At 39.2% G+C, this 27666-nt stretch overlaps 1 protein-coding gene across 3 annotated transcripts in view; it reads left to right on the top strand.

The window, feature by feature from the left end:
* LARGE1 (LARGE xylosyl- and glucuronyltransferase 1) overlaps window positions 1-27666 on the top strand; it is a 266843-nt gene that overhangs the window by 185327 nt on the left and 53850 nt on the right. For all 3 annotated transcript variants that reach the window (XR_004081817.1, XM_005421801.2, XM_031057702.1), the window contains one exon: window positions 21291-21395. Coding sequence is in view for 2 of the 3 variants with exons in the window: in XM_005421801.2 (XP_005421858.1) it covers window positions 21291-21395 (105 nt within the window). In the remaining variant the exon portion in view is untranslated. The remainder of the gene's footprint in view (window positions 1-21290; window positions 21396-27666) is intronic.

Raw genomic sequence — 27666 nt, 5'->3', positions numbered from 1 at the left:
GCTTTGTTCACCTGGCAGTTGCCTAGCAGGTAACCTGTTGACTTTTTCTGGGAAGGGCTTGGAAAATTACTGGGAAAGCTGGACATGTACAAATAAGAAGTGGTGCAAAGGGGGCATCTCTTTTTTACAGTATTTTCTTTAAAAATTTACCTGCTATGCTTTTAAACTGGTAAGATCAGCACTGGGTCTGGGGCTCTAGGAAGATAACACCTCTTTCTGATACTCTGTCAAATCCCTAAATAAAGACCCCTTGTAAGGGAGAAGGAGACAATTTGGCCAGTTTTTCAGAAGTGCTGTTACTAAAATTTGTGTGAGCTGTGGGTGTTTTGGCTCCTTTGAGAATCCAGGCTCTCTGGAGAGCATTCACACTCTTTTTTCGTAGCAGGTCTCTTATTTTTATTCTCTATTCTCTTGCTGTCTTTTCCCAACAATGTGACCCTCACAGGTCATGTGCACCCAAGGAAGAGGAGGAAGGGCAGAAGGTTTAAGGCAACTCCCTTTCCCAGTCACTAGGATCAGGTAGAAAGAAGCCTTCCATTACTGACCTGCCAAATCTGTAGCTCCTGATTCAAGACTGGATTGTGCTATGATTAATGAAACATGTTTAGTAGTCTCATTTGAGCTTTTAATGGTCTGTTATCTGCATTATGGCTTTAGCATACCCTTCATTGTGATTGATAGCCTGTTTGGAAATAGGAAGCAGGGTAGAGGGCTTCTTTGAGGTGTGCACACTGAATAGAGAAAAGTGAAAATAGCTCGGTAGTGTTTGAAGTGCCGTGTTAATCCTTTAGGAATCCTTTAGGATAAATCTCTGTGAGGGCCAGTGAATGCACATGTACCTGAGCTAGTTAACTGCACTGGCAAAATATTATGTTGCACTGATAGTTCCTGCTGAGAAATGGCAAAACACCACAGTGGTAAAACACTGTATTAACACAATTGTAAGGCTTTTGCTACTTCAACCAGCTAAGGTAGCCAGACACTGGTATGCCAGGTTCATCCACCTTTCCTTTCCTGTGTGTTTCAGTCTTTTCTACAAGCCATAACATGCTTCTGTTCTTCCCTACATCAGCAGTAGGGTAAACACAGCTCCCTCTTGAATCAATCAATTTCCTGTGTCTTAAGTTTAGTGGGAGGATTGCTGACATGCAGATTTGGATGTTATTTAGCCACTTGTTTTGCCAGCCATGAGCCTGCAGGGATTATGTTGCAGGTGAGAGAACAACCTTCAGGAGTACCTAGCAAGCATCTACAATTTAAATTTAATGACCTTATTTAGTGAAGTACTTAATCATAGGCTGAAGTGTTAAAGCTCATGAGTAGTCTCATTGACTTAAGCAAGATTGAAAATGATGATGCACTGAGATACAGCATTGAGTTAGGGCAGATAATATCAGAGCCTGTCCTGGCTAATAGATTCAGGGCCAAGTGTTGCTCTCCACCAGCATCCTCTTTTATCCCCCTCATTGAGCAGTGTCTGCCAAATGTGGTCTTTCCAGCTGCAGAGGATATGTGAAGTACTAGCTTCCTCTTAGGCCTTTGATGCTGAAATTTAGGCTGAAGTTTAAGATCATTGAGTTCAGAATTGGAAAAAAGATGGAGCAGTCAGCAGAATGTCACAGTTGACCATGACGAATTGCTGGTGCTCCCCACTGGCACATGCTATGGCAGATGTTGCATGCCTGAGGCTACAGAGCTCAATGATCCCTAGGAAGAACAGCTCCTGCCCACAACTCGTAAATTCTTAACACTAAAACAGTTTCATAACTAAACTTCAGCAGGTTAAAAGTGTTTGCAGCAAGAAAGGGAAACTAACTAGAAACCTCCAGTTTCTATATAAGACTAGTTTTGGCCTCTTTTGCTTTAATTTTTGAGCTCTCCTATGTCATAAACTGTTAGTATAACCGTTTTGACCAATTTTTTATAAATATTAGGAATATGTCATCTCTGTGTCCATCTGAACATGCACCTGTCAGTTTGCTTGTCACTGGTCTGCCTATTGTGTTGTTGCATGGAAGATGTGAATTTTGTCATCCATTTCTTCATCGTCTTTATTCACATTCATGAATTATTCTGGTCATTTAATGCATCCTAGCTCTGCATTTTGTGGATATCTGTTCTTGGTAGCAGCAAATCTGTCAGTTTAATTGCTTTCTCTTTAGACTCAAACTTTTTCTCATTAAGTCAGTGAGTAATCATCTTATGTTATTGAGGATACTAGGGTGGAAAAGTTGTTACTGGTTCTCTTTGAATTCTTGTATTTAATAAAATGAACTACCTAAATAATAATCCCTCCCCTCTGTTTCTGAAATGCTATTACTTCCTTTCAGGCACATGGTAGCTTCAGTCTATTTGCTTTTTAATTAAAAGTAAGTTTTCAGCTGTGTCTTTTCATCATCAGAATTTTCTGTCACCTTGAAATGAAGGCTCTGGCATTGTCTTTTAAATTATGGAGCACTGAGCGACGAGGGGAGTTCAGTTTAGAGTATACATTAATCTTCTTAACTACTCTCATCAACCTGACTGTCCAGTCTGCTGTGGTTTCAGTATTCCTGTTTGCTGTCCCCCCTCTGTCTCCCCACCAATATTTATAAAACGTCAATATAATCTCTCCATGCTTGCTAATTACTGAATTCTGTATTCTTTGTGTTCTGACATGTTACAAAACACTTCCCAAGGTCGTGTCTGACATTAATAAGTGGGTGAAGAGAGCTTTTTCTTTGCCATTTTGTTACCAGAACTTGGAGTTGAAAGCAGCTTTGCTGGGGGAGTGGCTTTACTCCCTCTGGGAAAGCATTGTGTGTCTTTTTTTTCTTTTAACTTCACTGATATGCAAAAGATCTAAAAAGTTAATCCTTTAGGAAGAGATGAACTAATTTGCAATCTTAGCAACTATTTCGACTCTTCTGTTGAATCAAGGAAAAAGGTTCATGATTTATACACATTAACATTGTCACAGTGTATTGGCAAACTTTGTTGCTCATGAAATAAGTTGATAAAATCCATAGAGGGATTGAGAAGGAGAAGAGCAGTTCCACCAAGTGGAACAGCAGGGATCTGAGCTCTGTTTCCCAGCTCTGCCGCAGACATAAGTGGGCACTTTGCTGCCTCTGCAGTCCTGGGTTCTGTTTGTGGGTTCCTTTCTTCATCCCGTTCTGTCTTGCCTAGTCATTCCAAGGGGTGTGTGTGTGTAGAGACCCTAGCTCTGGATAAGCTCCCCTTGTCCAAATAAATTCCTCACAGGAATTAATATTTTCCTCACTGAGCCCTTTTTACACTGGGAATTGATAGTTCCCTCTGATTTATCTCATGTTTAGCCTCAGTGGAATAATTGCTGAAGATTTCCTGTGAATACGTGAAGTTGTACCTGTCTGGTTTCATTGTGGTTTCTGAGGTGCCATTTTCAGTACACCTGAATGATTGCTGTCAGACACTTTTAGAGGGCAAGTACTACCATTTGCTGTGAAATTGAACGTCTAGGGCCACACATGAGTCTGGTGCTTTCTACTTGCAGAGTTTCTCCCCATGAAAACATCACATTGGATGTACTCTCAGTGATCAAACAGCAACATCCAAAACCGTCCATGCTGGTAGCATTTCCAAAATCATGGTTGGATTAATTTTCACTTGAAAAGTGAAAGTTGTTAGTTTTAGTTTAGCTTGCTCTTCTAAGGAGCTAAACTTGGGCTATTCTGGATTAGAATTCATGAGGCCCAGTTTCCCAAATGGCAAAGCCTCTCCTACACAGCATGTGCTCCATGGAGCGTGCCTTGGCCAGAGGGTGCCTTGCCAGCAATTCTGTTCTTGGTCTGACAACTTTCCTCACCGACTTGCCTGGAATGGGAAAGTGGGAGGTTGCTAATCAGCAGCAAAGACCAGCAGCTGGTGTTTTTGTGAGAAAATATATAAAACCCAGAAAATACATGAAAAACACTTTATTCTTCTGTAGTATAAATTTACTGAGCCAAATTCTAACCTGCTACAAGTTGGAATGGCTCCACTTGAGATAAAAGAGTCATGCCTGCTTGCTGTGTCTGAATATTTACTCCTTCAGGTCAATTTGTGAGGGTCAAATGGAGGGTCTTCATTCCCTGTCACACAGAGTCCCACCACTGAATCACTTTATCAGGACTCACAGCAGGTGCTATTGCTGACATATAAGACCACCCTCTTAAGTATATTTTATTCAGTTGCCTTTTAAGGCTAGAAGTGCTGGCAAGTTTTGAGGACTTGACAGTACTGGTGTTCACTGGAGCACCCTTGACAGATATCATCCAAGGACACACATACCTGTGCAGCAGAACACATCAAATTTTAATGCAAACCCAGAGACATAAGATACAGTTCCATTGCTCAAGTATGGTCTACAGTGCAAATTGAAGCTGATAAATGGAAATAAATCTGAGAAGAGAACAAATTCCTTATGCAAAGAGACAGGGACCAGAGATTTTCTAGTGTCAAGTCCAGATTGAACTTAATGTTCAAAGCTACTGCAACATGGCTGTGAAGTGGCATATTCTTTAGAACAGTCCACTAAAAAAAATTAAAAATCAGTGAACTAAGTTATGTACTGAACTAAGCCCGAAGTTATGAATCAAATTAGTTAATCTTCAAAAAGTGATTGACGCATTAAAGTCTTTATTACCCACAATAACCTTAAAAACTTTCTCACAAGCCTCTGTGATTATCAGCTCCCCAGCAAATTAACTGTACCACAGTCATGTCTTCCTGTAGTTACTGATTAGCCTAATCAAAGCAAACATATATAAAGGAGGGTTGGAATTTTTCTCCCCTTCCCAGTCAAATATGACCCACTTACCACTCTTATTCAGGAATATGTCTCAATCTGTCACCATGGAAATCATTTGATGTCACAAATATGAGATTTTAGAATCAGTTAATATGTCAGGCAGGTAGACCAAGACTAATTACAAAGGAGAAAAATTAATTTTAACATACATGCATTTATTGACAGTAAGTAATGATGGGAAAGGAAATTAGGCAGCAGCTCATTATTGTTAAGTGGTCCAGAAGAAATACATCAAACTTTTTATGAAAGCTGCTGTAAGTATTTAAATCACTTTTGGATTATACTGTGGAAACATTTTAATATGTGCAGTATCATACACCTTGGAGCTTACGAGAGACCTTCACTCTATAATTCTTAGGTAGAATTATATTATTATTATTCCATTAGCAGTTTCATATGCTTGTTTCCATATTTCCCCCCCCTCTGCTCCCTGGTACATGTTATTGTTACAGGCATATTTATAGTGTTAGTTTCTCTCTCATTCACAGTGACTTACTAATAGAGAACATCCAGAAATTATTAGAATCATTAAAAGATACTCCTTGTTTGTTAACATTGTTCAGAAGGGTTGATCTGGTTTCTGCTGCATAGGGACATATGCATGTGTATAGTTGTGTAAGCAAAAACTCACTGAAATTACTGAGTGTTAGGTCTTGGTTTTTATTGCACTTATATTCACACAGACTGTTCATTTAATGACTATTCGCACAGAACATTTATTGACTGGTTTTGCTGGTTTTGAGAGCAAAGAATCCAGAGGCTGTTTCTCAAACAGTAGAGTTGAAAATAAATTATTATAAAAATGTGTAATATTTGTTTTATCTAACTCTTCTTCTTTTTCCCTTCGGAAAATTATTTATTGTACCATCCATGCAGCACAGGGAATAATAAAGTTTAGCTGTAGGTAGATTTTTCATCTTTGTTGTCATTTGAAGAGATTATGACAAGGTTTCTTAGACCTAAAAATCCATTCACAATACTTTATTCTTTGATGCATCTGTAATGGTTTTGTTTTTTTTTTTTTTTAATGGCTTGCAATTAAAAGGAAAAAAAAAAAAGATTGATTTGCTTTCTGCTGTAAGAAGTAGACATCCAGTATGAAAAATGACAACACCTTTCTCTTCTGAAGGGAGGTAGTAAGGATTTGCATTAATGACCAGCAGAGTTCTTCCCCACTGGGATTTCTTCCAGCCAAGATACTAGTCCAAATAGAAAGAAATAGCTTGAAGTCATTCTGTCCTAGTTGACAGTGACTAGAGAATTAAGTCCAAATCCTTGCATTTTATCCACCAGTAGATTATTCCATTCAATTCTGCTGCCAAATGAAGTCCAACCAAGTTCAGGTATTCATTACTCAAAACAGTTTTCTAAATGTGACTTTAAAAACATTTTTATGGAAACATTAAAATTTCTCTCCCGGCTCAACCATGACTTCACGTGTTCTTCAGTGCAGTCCATAGAAACACTAGGTACCTGTCTCTCAGTTCTCTCGCCTAGGTTTGCTGTGTCTCATAGTTGCTGATGGAGGCCTTGAGAGACAGAGAATATTTTGGACCTACTGGCCTTAACTAAGCAACCCCGCAATGTTGGTTCTCCCTTCTGGTACTGCAGAAAATACATCTCAGGAAGAAACTATGTCTTAAATTTGGTGGGTTTTCCCCTTGTTGGTTTCAGGGGTCAAAAAATCCTTTGTTCTACACAAACTTAGTATTTTCTTAAGAAGCAAGGTTTCCTTATTTTCCATTGTTTCTGTGAAACAAGAACGTTACAATCCCTTTTCTCCCTCAGAGTCCTCTAGCAGAATGCTAATGTTGAGTAAGAGCTCGTTGAAATGACTGGCAGCTTTACTTTAAGAAGAATTCCTGTGTTTAAACCTCTCATATCATGGAGGTACATTACCTTTCTGGTCTGGAAGCTCTTTTTCTCCAGTCATGCATTTGCCTGATGTTGCAACCATCTTGGCTGAAGGAGAAAAGTATGCAAGGAGATAACTTTCAAGGTAGTTCGATTTATCCTAATGCTCTTGCCAGTGAGTCACTACTGTTTTGATCATTTTGGTTTTGAACTACAGACTCAATAGATTGTAAGAAGCAAACGAAGGGAAGTGTTTTTCTCTCTTGCAGCAATTTAGAAAATGATTTTCATGTTTCATCTACACAAAGATGATTTAATTAAATACTTTAATCCTGGCCACAAATAGTTTGTGTAGTGGTTCAGTGAGAGAAGTTCAGTATTGTCTTGTCATAGAGTGTTTACTTAATCCTGTCGTACCTGCTCGATAATTACTCTCTCAGATCTGTCCTTGCGTTAGCTACAAAATTAGCTTAGAGGACTTGGAGGAAAGGAGGAGGGAAAAAATCCTTCAAATTAGTTATAATTTATAATTGCTCTTGAGTCAGCCCTCCTTCAGTCTTTCTGAGGGGTGAACCTCCCCATCTGTCATGAAATGAAATAACATCAGTACTTTTCAATTTCTAGAGCTGGTCAGAATCTGATAATGATATATAAGTCTTGTCTCCACTTCCAAATCTGATAATGATATATAAGTCTTGTCTCCACTTCCAAAACAGATAATGACCTCTTTTTAATGCCTTTGTGTCTTAAGTCACATCTCACATAAATATTTCTTTCTTTTAGTGCAGACATACTCCTACAATTCACTTCCTTGCAGCATTGATCTTGTAAGCTTAAATTGAAAATTGTTTATTTTTCTTTCATGGAGACAGGAGCTCAGTTACTCTTCACGTGGTGATAAAAAATGTAAGGTTGTCCCAGTATCTGATCTATGCCTTGGAGTTTGTTTCCTCATGCAATTAATGGGCTAAGTGACAGAATAAGAGCTTTAAATTCAACCAGAAGATCACGTCTTACTCTAGAAGGACAAAACTAGCATTTCATGTGTTACAGAGGGGGGTCTTGTGTTCTGCTGTTTTTTGTTACTTTGAATAAGTAAGTGCTCTTTATGATCTTTAAAATGATCTTTACATTTCTTATTTCAGTTTGCAAAGCACAATTGCCCATCCATATCTTACAGCATCGAATGCAGAGAGAAAGATCTTATGAATTAGACAGAAAACAAGCTTGTCACGAAGAAGTTTGTTTCTGAAAACACTTGGGGCGTGATAGGAAGCAAGTGTAGATCCAAGCTAAAAGTAGTGTTAATGAAGTGTGGAGTTAAGAAATGACCCAGAGGGTCACTTATGACACTGTAATAGAAGGTGACTGAAACTGGATGGATTAAAATATGAGATAATTAGGATGGACTTGAAAAAAAAAATCTGTGCACAGATGATACTGCAAGAGTTTTTCAGAACCACCTACATTATCTTTGGTTTGTGAAGAGTACATCCTAGGCAGGTCTGTCTGGGACTACACAATTGAATTTTATAAGTTAGTACAATGTTTGTGCACCTCCAGAAAAGAATCATGGAAAAGGAAGATCAGTTCTGCCTTCTAAAAGGACAGAGCTGGAAACTGAAGTGAGATACTGAAGGGAGCCTTGCACAAATCTGCCCTCAGTGCTCCCAAAGGATTTACCTTTTTTAGAGATTAGAACAGATTATCTGTAAACGTCCCATTTACTGGATGCTTTTGGAGCAATAAACTGATGTCCTGACAATTTTGTTTGGAGTGATTTAAGAAATTATTGCTATCATCTCTTCAGTATTTTTCCATGAGCTAAATGAGCAGGCTTTATGAGGACTTACTGTCCCTCTCACTCTCCATACAGCCATTGTGCAGGAGCAGTGGAGAGGGCTGCAGCTAAAACAGATAGCTGGACACCGAGATGAATTGGGTGGGCAGTAACTCCTGCCATGGGATGGTAATTTCTCAAATTAGTGTGCTTGCTTCTGCAGCATTTATGTGGCTTAGGTCTGAATTCTCACAGTGTTAAATCCAATGGAAGTAAAGATTTCATCACTACGTTTAACTGGGTCTTACTGATCTTCCTACTATGCAGCCAAAATAGTCTTCTATATTCCGTTTTTTGTTTTTTTTTTTTACTTACTGCCTTCCTAATCTGCAAATGCATATATAAACTTCTTGTTGGTTTTTAGTATTTGAAAGGCAATCCATTTTTAATTTGCAAAAATATTAAATATGTTTCTGTTGTAATTTGTATTTGGCTTAATGGCTATGCAGCATGACTGACAAAAGGTGACATCAGTTTCCACTACATGGAACTATGAGCCAATAAAGGGTCTAGTCTGATATGTGATTATCTGATGAGCGAGGGATTTCTTTTTTTCCTACCCAAGAAAGACTGAGAGGGAAGCCCTTTGTTTTGTAATTTATTTCTTCTTTATCACAGAAGAGGCTTATGATACAGATAGGCTGTGAATAATTTTCTCATACTTACCTCATGGATTTATTCCCTTTTTTAAGAGCAGGTACAGTGTGCTATCTGACATTTGTGCTTATGAGGGAGTGAGTTAGCTAGGTCCATTTTAGAGATTTCAGTTTTAATTTTGTTTTCCATCTCATCCTTAAACAGGTGAAGAGGAAAATGAGTAAATAGAAATTTACTGCTATTTGACTTGATGTTTTTACCCTTTTGATTGCAAAATTTATTGAGATGCAAGATAGATTCAAAATTCATAACAGCATTTTACTACTTCATAAAGCAGACGTTGCTTACACTTCATGCATTAGTACGGATTAAGGGGATTAGCGGATACCAGAGCTCCCTGCCCTTTGCATGCTTTCCTGCTGCAATTGCACACTTGGCTTCCTGCTTCTTGATGTCCTCAGAATTCTTAATTCTTTCATGCGCCTCTCTCATTTTACTGTGGAAATATGATGATTTTTCAATATTTGAGATGATCATTTTGATTCTTTAGTATTTCTGAATGAACACTTGAGTGCTAAACCTTGCAATAAAAGTCACTTTAAAAAAAGCAGTAAAAGTAGGCTGGGATTAAAAAAGAGATACTGTTGTTTAAATTTAAATCTAGATGGAGTTTCTATACATAATTAATAAAGAAGTTCACAAAAGTTTTTCCAAGATGCTGGTAGGCACCTTATTTTTAACCACTCGGGCATTTAAAGTTCTGCTGCTGTGCCTGCCTACAGATGCTGTTGTTTTGCTCAAGCCCAGCAAATGCTAGCTATTTTCAGCCTAAATCCATTTTACATCTTGCCTCTCCTGCACATAACCTTTTAGAAGGTCCACATGAGTTGACCTCATTACAGGGGATGAGTTTGTGGGGTTTGTGGAGTGCTACTGTGCTGTTTTCCATACTACTGTAGAGGCCAGAAGAGGGAGGGAGGGGCTGTGTGAGAAGTTGGAGTGATGCATTTTCATGGATGCAGATGACATGTGAGGCAGTCTGCAGTCTGACCAGGTGCAAAGCCCTTCAGCTTCCAGGAGGAGAACCAGAAAGACTTTTCTAAACATTAGGACCAGTAGACTTCTGCCCTCTTCTTGCTTTTTATCATATACTGTCAACGTTATCCAGTGAGCAAACTCCCAGTAATGAACTCTGGGTCTCTCCCCATCTGTCTCACTAAATGCCATTTGGAGCAAGCGCCTTTTCATTTGACAATAAAATCAATGAATGAAATATTAGAAGCTTGAACGATATGATGCACAGAATACATTATGGGACTTGTTGTGTTTCAGTGGACAGCAAGTCTTGCCCTTTCTTCCTGTTATCACCAATAGATCTACTTAGTAAAACTGGTGCCTTCTGCTAATCTCTCACGTCTTTGCCTTTGGACTTCAACTCTTTTGCAACACTTCAAAGTCTCTCTGACTCAGGGCTGTGTGATAAAATTCTTTATTTCCTGTGCTCTATTGGCCTCCCATTTTTCATGTTTGTCTTAATTAAAGCCTGACCTGCACTAACTAAATAATTAAACAACAGAGAGGGAGAGGGAACTTAAGCTGGTTTTCATAACACTTATTTTTATCCCTTTACTTAGTTGAGATAGCCTTCTTGCTCTTTGCTCGAAGATTCTTCAGAACACAAGGAATCACTCATTACTAAGCCAATAAACAGAGACAAACAGGAAATATCAGTGCTGAGACAGACTAGTGTTAAACATCTGAAAACCACTGGTATTATCCACGGAGTGTTCTCCAAAAGACTGAAGAATGGGGGGTTTATTGCTTTTTCCAAGCCTTACTGGATTCTGCATCAGGAATATTAACCGTTTTGTAGTCATGCAAGCAAAATGGGTCATATGTGTAGTAAACAGCCATAAACTAAGAAAGTAAACTAGTTAATGCTTGCTAGCAATCTACAAGGCATCCTGCACAATTTATTCTTGGAGCTGAAGGTACTGAACTCAATGCGAGCTCAAGATGGCTTCGCAGTTTTACCTTTGCACCCATCATGACTTTGTAGTATTAGACATGCTGGCAAAGCTGAGCCAATGCAAGGTATGGTTTCAAGCTGGGTTCACAAGTAAACATATTTTCAGCAAGAGAACATCTCAACCACTTTACCCTTTAAATCCAGATCTCTCCAGAGTACAAATTGAAAGAGAGAGAAGAACATAGAGAAAGGATGGTTGTTTTCAAATTTAAGGCCAATTCTCTGCACATTTATGAGGTATTTGCAGTGGTCCATCTCTTGCTGAGAAAATAACTTAAACACTTCTGTTTTCCAAGTTGTTTTCTTCTTTTCCACTGCCTGAGTGCAGGATCCTATTTAGGGAGGCTGCAGCTCACTGAAGAGGTGACCTGTCTCTGATTGCACAGATGGTCAAGAAAAGAACGAGGAACAGATCCCAAGACTCTTTGAGTTCATCACTAAAGCATGAGATATCTGATACAGCCACTGTTTTATAGCATCTGGCAGGAGCATCTTTTACTCTGTAGGCTCAAGATGCAAAACAGCAAGTTGTTGTCTGGTATCCGAGCTCTGTCCTATTTCCTGATACAGGTTTAATTGTGCTTAATCATTAGGTGTGGACAAATATTCGTTGTGTCACCTTACTGTCTTGTACTCCTGATGCATAAATAATTCCTAGCAGTAGTGTTTGTGAGCTCTAACCTGTCTTGAAGCTAGTAATTAAAAGGATAAAGTGAGCTGTTTACACAAACCAATTGTCAGTGTAGTGAGTGCGCTTAATTTCATTGGCAAGAAGTGCAAGGCAGGTAGCATCATCTTATTGCAGTCTGTGTCTACTGAAGAGACAGCTCCTGAATTTTCATCTAGAAGAATTTGCAGAGGTTGATAAAGTCACATAGCCAAAGGGAAATGCAAAGCTTGTTTATTTTTTTAACAGAACTGAACCCAACAGAGGGGAAAAATAATGTCAACATTGTTGGATTTCAACACAACATACTATAACTTGGCAACCTTTTTCACATTAAGCAGATAGCTACAGCCCTTTTCTATATTTTTTCTGATTTGTTTTGATTTTTTTAATTGTCACTAAAAAACCAACCCTTTTCATATTGTTCATCTTGAGCAGAGAGGGTTCTGCCTCTGCTTCTGCATTTTGGATTTTCTCTGATTCTTGGGGAAAGTTCTTATGATACATACACTGATTTCTTGCTTAAAAACATTCTTGGTGTGTTAATCAATTTAAAAGATTTGTTCCTTCTAAATAAAAAGAAAAGGGGGCTAATATCTTGCTGTTGATACATGATAGCTGCCCAAAAGGATATAAGTAGGAAGCTGTGCACAGTTTCCTTGAGCATTCTTTGGAATATTAAGAAGCTCTAACTCTCTTTCTCTAATTCCTTGCTAGCAAAGAAGTTTACTATTCCAACAACCTCAGACAACAATCACTGAAACCTGATGAAGAGTAGTGATGCAGTGATTTGGTGAAAATGAGGGACAAACAGCTTTGAACCTCTGTTACCTGTTGCAAATATGAGTTAAGATCATTCAGCTATCACTACTGAAAAATGCAGCTGCCTGAACATCAAGAGGAAAGTGATGAGACATGCCTGGAATCCCAAGGGATGTACCCAAAGTAAATCTATGTCAGGGCAGCACACAGCATTCAAAGATGTGGCAGGGAAAAAACTCAGCCATCAGTGGACCCAGTGAGCTGACAGCTGCTTGAAGGTGAGCTGAGTGGGGATTTCTGAGTGATTACTGGCAGTGATAGTTTAGGCACTAGGCTCTCATTAGGGACAATTTCTCAGTGTCTAAAATCGGTGCTCTGGGTCTCACAAGTCCTGGCACCTATTCCTAGATCACCACTCACCTCCCCAGTGACCTTGGAAGTGTCATTCCATCACCATAAGCCTCAGTTTCTCCTGCTGTAAGTTCTCCTTAATGAAGTGCTGCTACTGAAAGGCATCACATCAGAGCCTTATTGATCACACATTGCGTCCTGCTGCTGGCTGCCCGTGACTGAGACACGTTTCACAGATGGGCTTTGTGCCAACAAAAATGTGCCTATCAGGGCCTTATCCTCTTTGTAAAATTGATGCACTTAAGACAGGCAGAGTCATAGTGCATGGATAGTTGCTTTCTTGCTCTTCACAGTTTTATTGCATTATCTTTGGCAGCAAAAAAAAAAAAAAAAGAAAGCATTTTTTGTTCAGTGATCACTTATTTCTTCATAGCCCAAATTCAAGCAGTGGTTTTAAAACCTTGCATATTCCTGAAACTCTGGACCCTTTCTCTCAAATCAGTGCTTGAATATTAGAAGGGGTGGATTTGAATTGACTTTGTTTACAAGGATGTTTTGCTGCTTTCAGAGAAAGAGGTTTTCAATTTTACAAGAGTGTGGAGTTTTACACTGAATAAATCAAAAATTTAAAAGGAGACCATGATAAGGGAGAAGCCATTGGTGTTAGTAAAAAAGGTAAGGTGTGTAGTCAGAGCAGTGGGTACATCTTGCTGACCTCCTGCAGCCTGGTTATCAAAGTATTTACCAGCTGGAAATAGTTTGTATGAAGTCTCCTATTGCTTGTTAGATATCTGTTGTTAATTAGATGGCAGTTCTACTGCTGGGACTATTTGTACTATAAACAGTAACATAAAAACAGAGGTGAGGAGGGACTGGCTCAGCAGCCCATGTAGGTATAGGCCTCTCTTCTGCTCAAGCTTGCAATTGCACAACCACTTCATTCTTCTCCAGACTCCATTCCAGAGCACATTTCATGGCAATGAGTTGGGCACATCACAGAATGGGTCCAGGTTGGAAGGGACTGCAGAAAATCTCAACAAAGTTTTGTTACAAAATGAAAGGCTTTTTTCCTATGCTTACCCTCTTGTACTCAGCTGCTGAGAATCCATTTCACTGAAATTCTGCAGATGAAAGTGCTGCAAACATTAATGATAGATTTACTAGCTTTGCTGGGGTTTGCTGGACTTCTCACTGTCCTCTTAATTTTTCTAACAAGCTCCTTGGAGGGCACTAGAAGATGAGCGGAAACCCAATATATTTTCTTCTCTTGATTGATTTCATTCTTTCATCTTTCCTTATGAAGATGAATCAGATCTAGGTCTTCACCCCAACCTTTCTCAATCCAGTTCTGTATGCTTCATCCTCTTGATCACCTTTTATGTATGCCTTTTGAATCCTCCCTCCTACCACATACAAAATATTTGTCATGTTTCTCTCTGAATAGACTCCTGCCAAGTTATTTTTCTTCTCCAGTCTGATTTGCTTTACTTTCTTTTGTCCTTGTCACCTCAGCATCTCTGAGTACATCCCAGAAGTCAGCTGATAACATTGCTTTACATCCTTGTTTCAGCCTTGCCAGAGTTTGCCTTATTCCTTATTCATTTGCTCTTTTCCATTGAGTCAACCTGGGTCATCTTGCCTTTCTCTACCCTTGATTTATTGTATCTACCTCTGCCTCATTTGTCTACCATCCATTCTTAGCAGGTATTCACTGCCTGTATCCTCTCTTCTGAGCCTGCTGTACCTTCAGTGAGCTTCTCCTTGGCCACCTTCTCATCCAACCTGTGCCTTAATAACTGCCCGTGCAATATTTAGTCCGTGAGTATTAGTCCACTAAGAAGGAGAAATGGTTGCCGAGGGACAGCAATGTACTAAATGCAAATGAGATATCAAGCAAAAAAGTTTAACTTTTGCAGGGGGCATTTTTCCGTGAAACTTCACATTTCCGTATGTAATAAAGTTCTTCACAGCAGAGACTATATATTTGCACACACTTATCTGTACATATTTATGCATTTTTTTATGTATGTGCATGTGAACATGTGCATACAAATGTAATGCATGTATCTGTCACATATTTGCACACCTGTGAAATAAATGCAGAGCAGGGGTTAAAGCATTCAATTCTGCTGAACACAGTGTATCCTGTACCATACAAGTGTATGAGACCGTGTCAGACTGTATTTTTAGGGTCTGGCACACTTGTATTATATCCCACCCACAAAATTTTATGTGTGTATTGTACATGGGATTCATGGTAACATTTCTAAAGAAAATTTTAGAGGAAAGTCCTGAGGGATTTTGTGCTTGAAATAAATTTTCAGAGGTAAGTCAGGGCGTTTGTTGCATGAGAAGACAGTCTCTTTTAGGAATGAGAGAGGACATGGCAGTAGAAGAGAGGAATGAGCCTGGGAGCAGAAAAAAACATGCATTTATATAGGCAGTGCAAGAATTGCAAAGGGCAGTGATAGTGAGGATGAAGAACTTGAGCTTGACAGTGATCTGAAGAGGTGGATGAGAGATGTGGCAGAAGTGAAATATTGTGGAAGCCACTTATTTTGTATGAACCAATATATGGTCGAGGGCAGGAAGGCCATCAAGAAAGGGTCAGTCACTCAGGCAAGATTTAATATGCAGTGCAACACATTCAGCTGATACCAGTCAGCTTAAGTACACTAATTTCATTGAAATCATGCTGATTTATACCAGCTAAGGATGTGGCCTCACAAATTTCAGAAAGGAAGGGTGTGTTATGCAGGTGTTTAAAGGCTAAAGAAAAAGAAATTAGGAGAAGCAGAAAAGAGGCAAAAGGCATTAATCAAAGATTTTAACTCTGAATCATGCAGAAAATAACTCTGCTTCATTGCACCAGTATAGATTCAACCAGTATAGATTCGGCTAGTCCTGGCACTGTTCATCTGGCTTGGTGCTGGCCAATTTAGAATATTTCCAGCATTCATAATATGTATGTTTTCCCCTCTTCCCTTCTGTCAGTTTTTTATTCTCTATTTCTATGTCTCATTTTGGGAGCAGAATGCTGCAGTTCTGAATCCTGCCAAGCTTGAATCTTAAATTTTTGTTGAGTCCTTCTCCTCTCTTTCAGCTTACACTGAAGACCTGCACTGCTCTGGCAGTATCTGGCTGTAGCTCCGGCATTCATGTCTGTATTATATTCCTAATTATCTAAACCATGGCTTTTAGAGTAGTTAGAAGTAGCAAGACAGAGTTCTGTTCTACTTTAAGAGTCTCCACAGTGTAGAAATTTCTTACTTATTATGTTTTTAGCGGCTGAAAACTACTTTACACTTGATTTTAACTTTGAAGGCTCTATCAAATACAACTAAACCTTGCAAATCCAACAACCAGGAGAAGTGAGCTGAATCTTTTCAGTGATACCAGCTCATCCTTTGGCCATGGGAAATCAAGTGACACTCCAGCCCTTCCTTCTCCTTTAATATGCCTTCTTATTTTCCCCTTTCTGGAAACAGTCTGATGTCCTGAGAGAGTGCAATTCACACTTAAGTGCTAGCAGTAGGTCCAGTGCTCTTACTTTAATTGCAGTGGAGTCGTGTAAAAGCCCCACTATAGGTTTAAAAGAAAAAAAAAACTTCCACTAAGGAAGATGTTGAAAGTACCTGTAATAACTGCAATTTCTTACTACTATTTTTATTGTTTTTTATAGCAAAATACATCAAGACAAGAGCTGAGGTTAAGGTCCTGTGTACCACAGACTGCAGAGAAGGTGAAATCCTCTAAAAATGGGAAAAAATAGGGCAGAATAGGAAAATATTATTCACAGGCACTGAGACTGGCACCAAGAAAAAGCAGCAGATACCAGACCCAACATGAAAAATAGCTGATACTCCTTCAGATGTGCCATGTGCTATGAGTCACTGTGTCCAGAGGACCCCTATTAAGAAGAGGCACCATACAGCTGCACTGTTGTGCTCCGTGTTGCACAGTTGCTCCTCCCTGCTGCTGGAGACAACTGTGCTGGATGGAGCTTCAGCCTGGCCACGTGCTGCTGCTCTTACCACCCTTCCAGTAGAAAGTAGCATACACTTACTAACTCTGAGGACTTACACTTGCAACATGTGAGACAGGCAAAATGGAAGGGGCATAAAGTTTTTTTCAGGGAGAATTGAGCAAGAGGCTGTTCAGTGTCACCCAAGAAATTGGTGTCACAGCTGGGAGCTGAGTTAAGGTCTGGAGTCCCCTTCAGTGTCTGAGTTACGGCATAATGCTTTCCCCTCCATTAGCCACCAAAAATCTGTGAAGCAAAAGCAGAATTAATGGCACTGAGTTGTCAGCTTCAGAAGTGTCTGTTTTTCCATGGAAACCTCTTCCCAGCAACAGCCAAGCTTCTCATCGTGAGGGAGCTGTCAGGCAGCTGTTCTGTGCAAAATGCTGTAGCTGCAGCTGCTTTCTGGAGAAGTCTCAACCCACAGCCAGGCAGCACACAGCCCCATTCCCAGAAATCCGGCTGTAATTCTGCCGGCCTGATAATTTTTCACAGTGGTCATGCCAGAATCATAGCCTTGTTTTCTCTTGTCTGGCTGTTAGTGGTGATGTATGAAGAAGTAAGAAAGACAGCTTAATTTTCATAAGCTAACTTGTGCCTGGAGTAACAGAGAGTGAGAGGAGCGCACTTAATCATAACTGCAGGACCAGAACAGAAAATGATAGAACTTTTGCTGTTAGTTGTGGTATTTTATTATAATAACTCTTAGGAAGAAGAAACCAGCAGCTCAGAATGCTGAAAGGTTCAAATCCATTACGGCAGGCACCATGTTCTCATCTGCTGGAAGAATAGCTCACATAACTCCTTTATGCTTGCCTTTTCCAAAAGGCCATGCTGGGAGGGAACTCTAGTCTATGCTGCCCAGAAAACCTGAATTCAGACTGATGTATGGTCAGAGGTGAAGTGAACCTGGTGATATTTCCTGCAGAACTGTGAGCACCTTGCAGGGGAGGCACAAAGGGTGGCAGAGGGACAGGCTGATCGTGGTCAGAGAACTGTTCAGCGTGCCTGCTCGACACCATGCATCCAGTGCCTCATGTCTGTAACTTTGTGATGCATTTGAAAAAAGTAAATAACTAAATGAAATAGCTGGTACTGGACAGATATTCTCACAATGATTCTTTAAAAAACAAAAATGCATTCAAGCACTGAGTGAAAGCTTTTGAGTGAATTTTTAGTTGGTTGCAATTGGAAGGACACAACTTGGGATTTTTTTTTGTTTGAACTTTGAGATACATGGAATAATGTAGTCTATAGAGTATATATTATGCATCTGTATTATGTGTAACATGAGGACGATTGTACATTCTTAGATGTGATTTTTATATCTTCAGATCAAAATATTTGGGGAATGTCTTCCAGAAAATATTTCTGATTTTCTCTTTTTCTGTATTGATTCAGAATGAAAACCTTTTTGGAAACATTAATATTTGCTATGCATCTAAAGTTCTATTTTCTGGATTACTTCTGCCTTTAGTCAAGATCACAGAGACAATGTAAAGAGAAATAAAATGTATTCTTTATCAAGACAGCAACACTATTCCAGCCTAGAGAAAATAGAAATGTAACTAGAGAAGATGGAAAGCATATCTGCATAATTTTCTCCAAGGTGGCTTGGGAGACAAGCTATCACATCTGCCTAATAGGTTTTTATGCACCAGTAAGAGTTACAACAGCCTGACAAGTTGCATAATGCTCTACCCTAGGACAGTGTGTGAATGTGTGCACATTCCCAGGCCATTGCAAGAGCAAACCAGAGCATGTTAGCTCATACATTCTACTGTGTATTTGTGACAAGCTAAAAGGGCATGTACAGGCAGTTTCCAGCTCAGTTGATACACAGTAAGTCACATTATCTGATCCATGTATCTGAGCCCTAAAGCTTACATGATGTTCATTTCTGCCTTCATCTGTGTCCCATATGAAACCTCAAGGAATACTGGTGAAAGCGAGACTTTTTCTGTTGTCATCAAAAGTAAAGGTAAAATAGAGAAGGAAATTATACAACTACAGTAAATACATGCCAGCATAATTTCCTGAACCTTTTTAAGTTTTATCTTTAGTTTATCATGAGAAATAATAATTATTTCAGGACTGAGATTTTGGATTGGTACATGAGAAATGAAAACCATTGGCAAGCGTTAAGGTTTGTTCATTTTTCCTTATCCATTGGTTTAAAGGTTGAAGTCTGTAGCATGTTGGGAAATCCATGAGGCTAAAATAATGAAAGCAGATTGATGCTCTGTGGTAAAGAAGTTTGGTATCTGCTTCTTGCAAATGGAATTCTGACATTTCTTTTGATGGTAGCTGTACTATCCTGAGAAGGATCTATGGACTGCTGAGTTGTGAAATATGCTATTAGATTATGGGCAGGGTCAGTCTCTTCCTACCAACTATGCCAACTCATGCCAGCCCAGCTGCACCTGCATTTTCTATTGGTTTGGTTTTTTTATTTCTCCTCATCCCTTATTAGCCAATATTTCTTGTCTTGATTTATTCTACTTCAGCTGTAAGGGAGTGGCTATAAACAGGCAGACTTCCAGCTAGGAGTCAACAAGTTTTGTTTTAAATTATGTCCTTCGGCCTCTTTTTGCCTTAGGCTCCTTTCAGCCAGTTGACATCGCTTTCATATTTCCTCACAGTATATGGCTTGTGAAGTCTGATGTGCTCTCCAGTGCGTCCCATGTGTCTCACAGGTTGAGATGCTGTTGTTTATCTGTATGAACAGAGCTGCATAGGATGTGTTTGCCTCTGGCTTGTAATTTCCTTCATTTGCTTATGCATTGCACTCTGTTAGTATTACCAGTTTTCAGTAGCACCAATGGGTCTTTGATATGATCCTTTTGCTCTCTCCCAGATTTTCCACCTTCTTAAAGAATTACTTATGGGATATAACATGAAAAATTGTATATACTGTATAATAAATATGTAAGGGAATAGGAGATACATCACTGTAAAATAAGGTGAGGAGTGTCATGTTGTCATTAAGATAGAGTAGGATGATGCTAGTGTGGTGTGGAGTGGATTTGGTAATCTCTCAAAGTTATTTTTAGATTCACTTCTTGAATGCTTTCCTAGTGTTCGGGCTTGGTTTTTTTATATGCATTGGCCAATCACTGCTGCTCGCACTCTTTGAAACAGCATTCAAGGCACATTGGGATTACTGACATTCCACTGAATTGCAGATACCACAGGAGACCATTGCAATCACCTTTCAAGCCAATTATAAAATTGAGTTAATCATATGTGTCTCTGTGTCTTGTTCTCAGCCCAACCTTGTATTGGACCATACTGAAATAGCTGTGGTTTTGTGTAAGCAGCATACAATGGTCATTTCAGGCTTGCAGTGCACTGCTGTGACAATACACACAATTTTATGAGCATAGCTGGGATTTGAAAACGAGCCTTCAAAGCATGATGCTTAATTGCTTTCTCAAAAGATTGCAAAATAATTTCCAGTACTAGTCTCAGTGCCCTCACTGAGCATGTCCCTCTTTCAAAGCACCATTCCTTTTCCTTTCTCTGACTAGATCCAAATGCAGTTCTTCCCTTCCCTCCATCATCCATTACCACAGCATCCTTTCAATCGCTTCTCTTATTTACATTTTATACGCCACATTTTAGGATACATAATTAAGTCCTTATCTATACAAACATTCATTTCTTGGTTGATTTTTAAGCAGTGCAAACCTTCTAGACACATTTGATTTAAAATACATTTTACTCTAGCTGAAGCCAGCTGCTAATCAATGCAAGATAAACTGAAATAAGACTGAAGTCATAATTTCTATGCAGCATTCTACATAGGCTCACCCAAATGACTTCTAAATTACTCTCTTAAATTAAAACAGTGCCACTTTCTTATGTAGGTAAACTTTTCAAATCCAGTATTTTTTGAAGCAAAAGGGATGTGTCACTCTTTTTTCTCAGTCACTCTTTGTGACATTGAGCCTTGTTCTTCAATTATGTTATCTCCATCAGAGTATGAACAGATCTTCATATTAGATGATCATTTTACCAACACTTAATTCTCACCAGGAGGATTCTCCATCATTGTATTCCAAAATCAAGCAGCATTCAGATTTGTCTGGATGACATATTTCTGTCAGCATGACAAAGGTTCCCACAGTGTTTAATTACTCAGGCTAGCCAGGGAAGAAATGAGCCATGCTGAATTTGCTGTTCCAGGCCTGCTTGTCTGTTACATAAGCTGGCTTCTTCTGAAGGCATGGAAGGAAGGCAGCGTCTCATCTTCTGCCTTCTCCTTCCACTGGTTGTCCCTCTCTAGATTTCCTGTATTTTTCCATTTATTTACTGTCTTATATCTTATGATATTCTTGCAATTTGCTCATTTTCCAGGGCAGCAAGTTCTTGGCTTGGTGGAGAACCAGAGTGATTGGTATTTGGGCAATCTCTGGAAGAACCATCGGCCCTGGCCAGCGCTTGGGAGGGGCTACAACACAGGTAGGACCTGAGGGTTTGCTTTGAATTAACACCTGCAGTCAATCTCCTGGTACAGAGAGTATGAGATGTGGTAATTGGCACCTTCATTCCTAAGCTACAGCTAAATTTATCTTTTTAAAAAGGAAAAATGATGCAATGTAATGCATTTTGGAATTTCTGGTCTTCTCTAAATGGTGTTAGAAAAGATTGTGTGACATTCTTGGGGAGGAACAGAGCTTTTCAGCAATCTGACAGGTCCTCAGCACATCTACAAGATTTCTGTCCACGATGACTTGTGACTTGTATATAGGCCTGTCGCCGGTTGGACACAAGGTTTTCGGGGTGAAGGAAGAGACGAGATGGGCTCCATGATCAGAAGGCTTGATTTATTATGTTATGATATATACATCTATTATAACTATACTAAAAAGAAAAAGAAAAGGAGAGTTTCCAGAAGCTGCTAGCTACCTAAGAATAGAAAGTAAAGAATGAATAACAAACCTTGCTCTCTCGGACTGTGTCCGAGAGAGCTCAGTTGTGGATTGGCCATTATTTCCAAACACTCAATCTGGGCCAATCCAGAACTGGCCTGTTGCATTCCACAGAAGCAGATAACCTATTGTTTATGTCTGGTTGCTGAACTTCTCAGCTTCAGCAGGAAAATCCTAAGAGAGGATTTTTCATAAAAGAAATGTCTGTGACATAGGCCCAGCAAGAGGGAATGAATAGGAGTTGATAGTTTTCTGTAGAGAAATAAATGGTATCACAAAATGTTAGCTAAATAAAGATAATAACCCCTGCAGGACACCAACAGGGTCATAATTGTCCTAGTAAAATGCAAGCTACTGGCCATCAGTTTCTGCTGCCATGAGAAAAGAATAAAGGCACTAGATCAGAGAATTTATTTGGTTACAAGAGACAGGTCTTCCCACTGATTTGTGTTTGGTATGTGAGAAAACATACCAGGTGCACAAAGAACACACACATACACCTAAATCATTTCATTGCAGGCCTTTAAATGCTGATGCAGTGAGTTCGGTTCTCTTTCTCTTTGTAATAAAAGGGCAGAACAGATGGTGAAGCCTCCATTTGGAACAGATGAGTCCATTTAAATATCCCTGAACTATCAGGAAATTACTCACCATAAAAGTGATTTTGCTTCACAGAAATATATTGGATTAAATTAAAGAGACTAACTAGAAAAAGGATTGAACAAGTTGTGTGGTTGGGTCATCTGTATTTCTATATTCCTATGTATATTTGCAGGAATCCCACTAATTTTTGTGAATTCGTAGTTTAGCCTCTGCAGAGCATCTCTGTTCTCTGGAAATGTTCAAAAGAATAGCCTAACACAGAACACAGATTGGTGTGAAAACAAGATCTTGGCAGAATAGGTTTGTTTCCTAACTCTTCTTTGCCAGAACTGCAAACAGAAAGGCTAGGTCTGCCCACCCTTGTTCCCCAGCCCCCTCAAACCATGAGACAGAGGTAAGTTTCATGGATTTTTCCTGAAATCTGAAAGCTTATGTTATGCACAGTTCAACTTGTTGGTGTCAATTCAATTCACTGTTACACCACAAAGCAGTATCTTTTGCTCTACTGAGAAATGACCACCTTCTATAGCTACCTTCTTTCTGCTGTACTTTTGCTTTTTCCTTTCTGCCATTTTAATGCTGGCAGAGAGAAATCTGGCACAACCACATAAGATCAGATTAATGCAGTAATGTATGATGGGTAGTATAAAATACATATATTTATATCTAACGTTATGCTAATGTTAAAAAAAAATCCATAAGGCTTTAACTTATGTTGTCTTAACTTACTCTTCCAAATGGTTTATAGGAATACCAAATGTCAGTATATCACATAAACCTAACACTGAAAGCAAAAATAATCAAATATCTGCAGTCCTTCACATACACATGCAGTGTCTATTTTATTTTTATTTTCCTCACAATTTCTTTCTTCACACAACTTACCTTGTAGTTATAAAAACTCTTTTTTTTAGAAAGAAAACCAGAAGGTAGATAATGTATGGAAGATTGAGAAGTGATCATAAGAAGTGGAATGTTGTTTTTTCAAGGATGTGGAACAAGAGGTCACTGAGTGAAACAGTGCAAACTCTGGGAAGTAGGAAATGAGGTTATTGACAGAATCAGCACCCTTTAATATAAATTTCTTGACTGAATTAATTGTTTGCCTCAGTAATCTAGCAGAGACTGGAGGTATACACTTCTCAGGGAAGATGAGACTGGGTCTTGTGTAATGTGTTCAGTAAATAAAAATAATTGACACTGAACGCAACGGTGTGGCCAAGGAGGATTCAGAAAACTAAAGCAGGGGGACAATGAAACGAAAGACAGTATCTCTAAGCAAAACACTCATGAAAGGCAGCAGTCCAGGAGGGGGAAGGCATGGAAATTCAGTGCCTAGAGCTGTACTCAGGAACTCCAAAAGGGCCCCCAAACCCCTGAAACTTTAATGAGCTAAACAGAGCTGGATCAGGGGGAGGCACTCGGACAGACTTTGCTCTTGCTCTTGGGAGAGTATTTAGTACAGACCTAGGATACAGTCCTAAGGAAAGAGATTTTTGTGTGAGCCTCTTCAGCCAGACCTAACCCTGGCAGATTTGATTTGAAGCACCTCTCAAAGTCAAAAGTGTTCTACTGCTCCTCAGAGTTTCTGAAGATAATTTCTCTTTCACTCTTATCTTTCTATGCCTGAGCCTCTCTGGACAACATATAGGTTGGGAGAGTCCCAGAAGGCAGGAGTATTAAAGGCAAGGATGTGTTTGTTCCTTCTTCACTGGTTCTTTAAACCCAGTAAGCATTTGCACTCCTCTCTTCCTTGTATGCCCAGGACAGATCTCCTGACAGCCAGTACAGATTTTCAAGGAAAGATTTTATTTGGTTGTTTTTCATTCTTCCTCATTTGCACAGGCAGATAATCCAAGTCATACTTTAGTCAATGATAATATAATTGTTGAAAAACCAGACCAAACCCAAAGTCAGATGATTTAATTAGTGTTTAAGGTGTTCTTAGTTAGAACCATTCTTTATTTGTGATAACATTCTCTTCCTCAAGCATTTTAAACACAATTCCTTCTGTACCACAAAGGTTCCAAGTTTTTTTCTGTACTCTACTGGCAAACACTCAGTAAACTGCTTAATCAAATGCCCTTTTGATGTATCATCCACTCCATGTTGATTGTCTGCGCTGAGTTAACTCTTCCAGATTCCTCATACACTAATTCAAGCACAATTTCTTGCTATGTATCTATATTATCTTTCACTGACTAAACTGTGCTTTTGAAAGTATTGCTGCACTATGATTTTTCTTTTTACAGATGTTAAACTGACAGCTTCAGAGTTGCACTGTATAGTTTGACATTCATTTCGGGAGTAAGAGTCATCTTAGTCCTCAGGAAAGTATCTTATAAAAGAAATTCTAAACATAAAAGCTTTTAGTATTTTTTTTCGTACTTTTAGTCTGCCTTATACTTTCCATCATGGTGGAGAATAGCTTTTAAAAGCAGTCTCTGGTGACTGTTAAGGCTTCTGATCACTTCTTCGGGGGGGTGATTCACCCCTGGCTTCTCTGGCTTTAGTGCAGCAGAGCCAACTTCCATCAGCTGAGAATGGCCCCCATGCCTGCCAATAGGAGCTTTGGGATAAAGCTATAATTTGGGTGCTGGGGGTAATTTTAAAAAACTTTGGCCCTGGAGATTTCAGACTCCTAGACTACAGAAGCCCCTGCTGAAGATTTGAGGCTCAGCTGAAATGCACTGCCTCAGTGGAGCCACCAGAAACTGTAAGGAGGTGTCTCAACAGCTTGAGCTGAGAATTCATACTCCCACACTGGGAAGTGTGACATTACCAGATTTGTGGATTGGGAACAGAAGGGAATGGCTAGCACCTAACAATTACTAGGCTACGTGTGTACTGTGCCGTATTACTCCTGTGTTTGTAATGACTGGAAGTGTGCTAGAATTAACCTCTCTCCTTTATTGTTTCCCTGAAAAAAAGGACCTGTGGAAGTGGAATTGGAAATTGAATGTGTGTGTTACGTCATTTTTGCATAATATTTAACAAATTTGAATTATGAAAGACAAGCACAGAACAGACTGTTTATATGAAATAAGCCTGGATCACATCTTGTGCTCCTTCATGATGATGCTGTGCATCTTCAGTGCAGAAAACAAATGACTGGTGAAGCAGTGCAGAGTGGGCTCTTGGTAGTCATGGCACTGCCTGTGGTCCTGCTCCAGAAACCTGGTAACAGCTTTCCACTGAGCTCCACAGGCTTCTGCTCGTGACATTGTGGTAATTGTACTCATGTAGGTTGGCTGCTTGAGAGAGGAGGATGTTGTCAAATTGTCTCAGAAGTCAGAAAAGTCGTGATTTATAGAACCTTTTAAACCAACCATGGTGGCCTGACCAAGCTTAGCCATGCCCCCTCTAAAGCCATTGCAATATTCCTGTCTGCCATTAATTCAAACATAAGTCATGTTTGGTAATAAAAGAGTTGTCATTAGAGTCAAAGTACAGGAGCCTTTGCAAACACATGAAAAATGCATTTTAATGATTAAGAAACCAATGTCCAACACTCATGACAAGTCAAAAAGCAGCACTTTCTTCATCTACTTAGGTTCACACTGTGCCAGCTTTTTGGATTAGATTCTTCTTCCTTTAAGACACTGTGAGTTTACTCAGTAAATACTGTTCTCGGTGCAAAGCACGGTGATACACATGAGCTTTATACATGTAAAGGTGCCTTTGAAGTACAAATACTGTGCACATTGTCCAGGTAGCAGTTTAGGAATGCCAGCCTATAGTTGCTTTTAGTCTCAACAGGAATATCAGTCTGTTTGTGTCAAAGGTGGGAAGCTAAAGCGATAATTCTGCTTTTTAATGACCACATCCCTATCTTTGCTTTCTATAATCTGTAGCTTGCACTTAAAAATAAGCTATCTTAAAGCTGACTATCCTCAAAGAATAGCTTCATTTCAGGTCTTTGTCATGCACTTCCTGAAGCATGTGACATACTGAGAACTTGTTTACAGCATGTTTGACGTTTCTGAAATGAGGGTCAATATGTATTTGATTTTGAAAACGATTTCTCTAGTTTGAGAGGCCTATCCATGTAGTAAAGGCATTACTGTGGCTGAGTTAGTCTACTGTTCATGCCATTCTCTCAGATACCTCCTCTACTCCTTAGCAATTGAATCTCTCAGCCCCTGCAAAAACTGTTTTTAAAAAACACCAGCAGACTTGCTTTGAAACACTGAAAACATTTATCTTGTAGGAAAACTGTGATTAAAAAAGATGGTGTTTAGACAGTCTATATAATATTCTAGTTGTATTGGAGTAAATAAAATTTATTTCTTTTTAGTTGATTAAATTGTCTTTGTTTTGGGAGTTTTATTGATCTGACATGAGTCCATACTGTAAAGTTCTCCATGTAATGTACATACATCAGGCATTTAGATGTAGCATTCCAATGATTTAAATGATTTATGATTATATATATGATTTATACCAATGATTTAAAAAATCATTTTGAAGTGTTTTATTTTTAGCTTGATCAAAGCAGTTCTTTATGGGAACATACATATCTTGATCAGTAATTATGTTGTCCAGCAGTCTGAAGTGCCCTATTTATTGTAGGGGGACAGTCATTAGCAGGTTAAATTTGGATGAAAGACTTGCACATAAAAGCTTAGTAAAGGCATTGAGGTGTCTACACTGAGAACAAAACCTTCTATTATATGATGGGAGAAGCCCAGACAAATGCATAGTGATAGTAAAACCAGTACGTTTTCTTCTGAAGTGCAAGTTCACTTTGCAGGTTCTCATTGTGCTCATAAAAGTGCTTGTGGAAAGACAGTTCTTTTTTGTAGAGACAAAGACAGCAGTTTTAGCCACAGTCCCGAAACAAAGAAAAGAAGCATCACAGTCGGACTCCATCTTTGGACTCTTAATAGGGAGCTTGGTGCCTGTCACAGAAAGTAGCAGAGTGACTAAGATGTCTTTCTACCCCGTGTCGAAGTCATTCCCACTCATAGTGTGCCAACAAAACCAGTTTGATATGGTCATAGTCAGATCACTCTCCTAGGTGCTAGGGCAACCTAGCATTTTGTGTTTGGGCAAACTAAGTTCAGGACAAACCTTTCCCCTTTAAAAAAATACCAAGAGACTTTGAGAGAGAAGAATCTGCAAAACTGAGTGGACACAAATCTCAGAAGAAGCAGTTCATTTCTTGCCTTTCCTCATTGTCTTTGTGTTTATGTTCA

The sequence above is a fragment of the Geospiza fortis genome, unplaced genomic scaffold, assembly GCF_000277835.1.
Source record: "Geospiza fortis unplaced genomic scaffold, GeoFor_1.0 scaffold173, whole genome shotgun sequence".
NCBI lineage: Eukaryota > Metazoa > Chordata > Aves > Passeriformes > Thraupidae > Geospiza > Geospiza fortis.
This window is presented reverse-complemented; position numbering and strand designations above follow the sequence as displayed.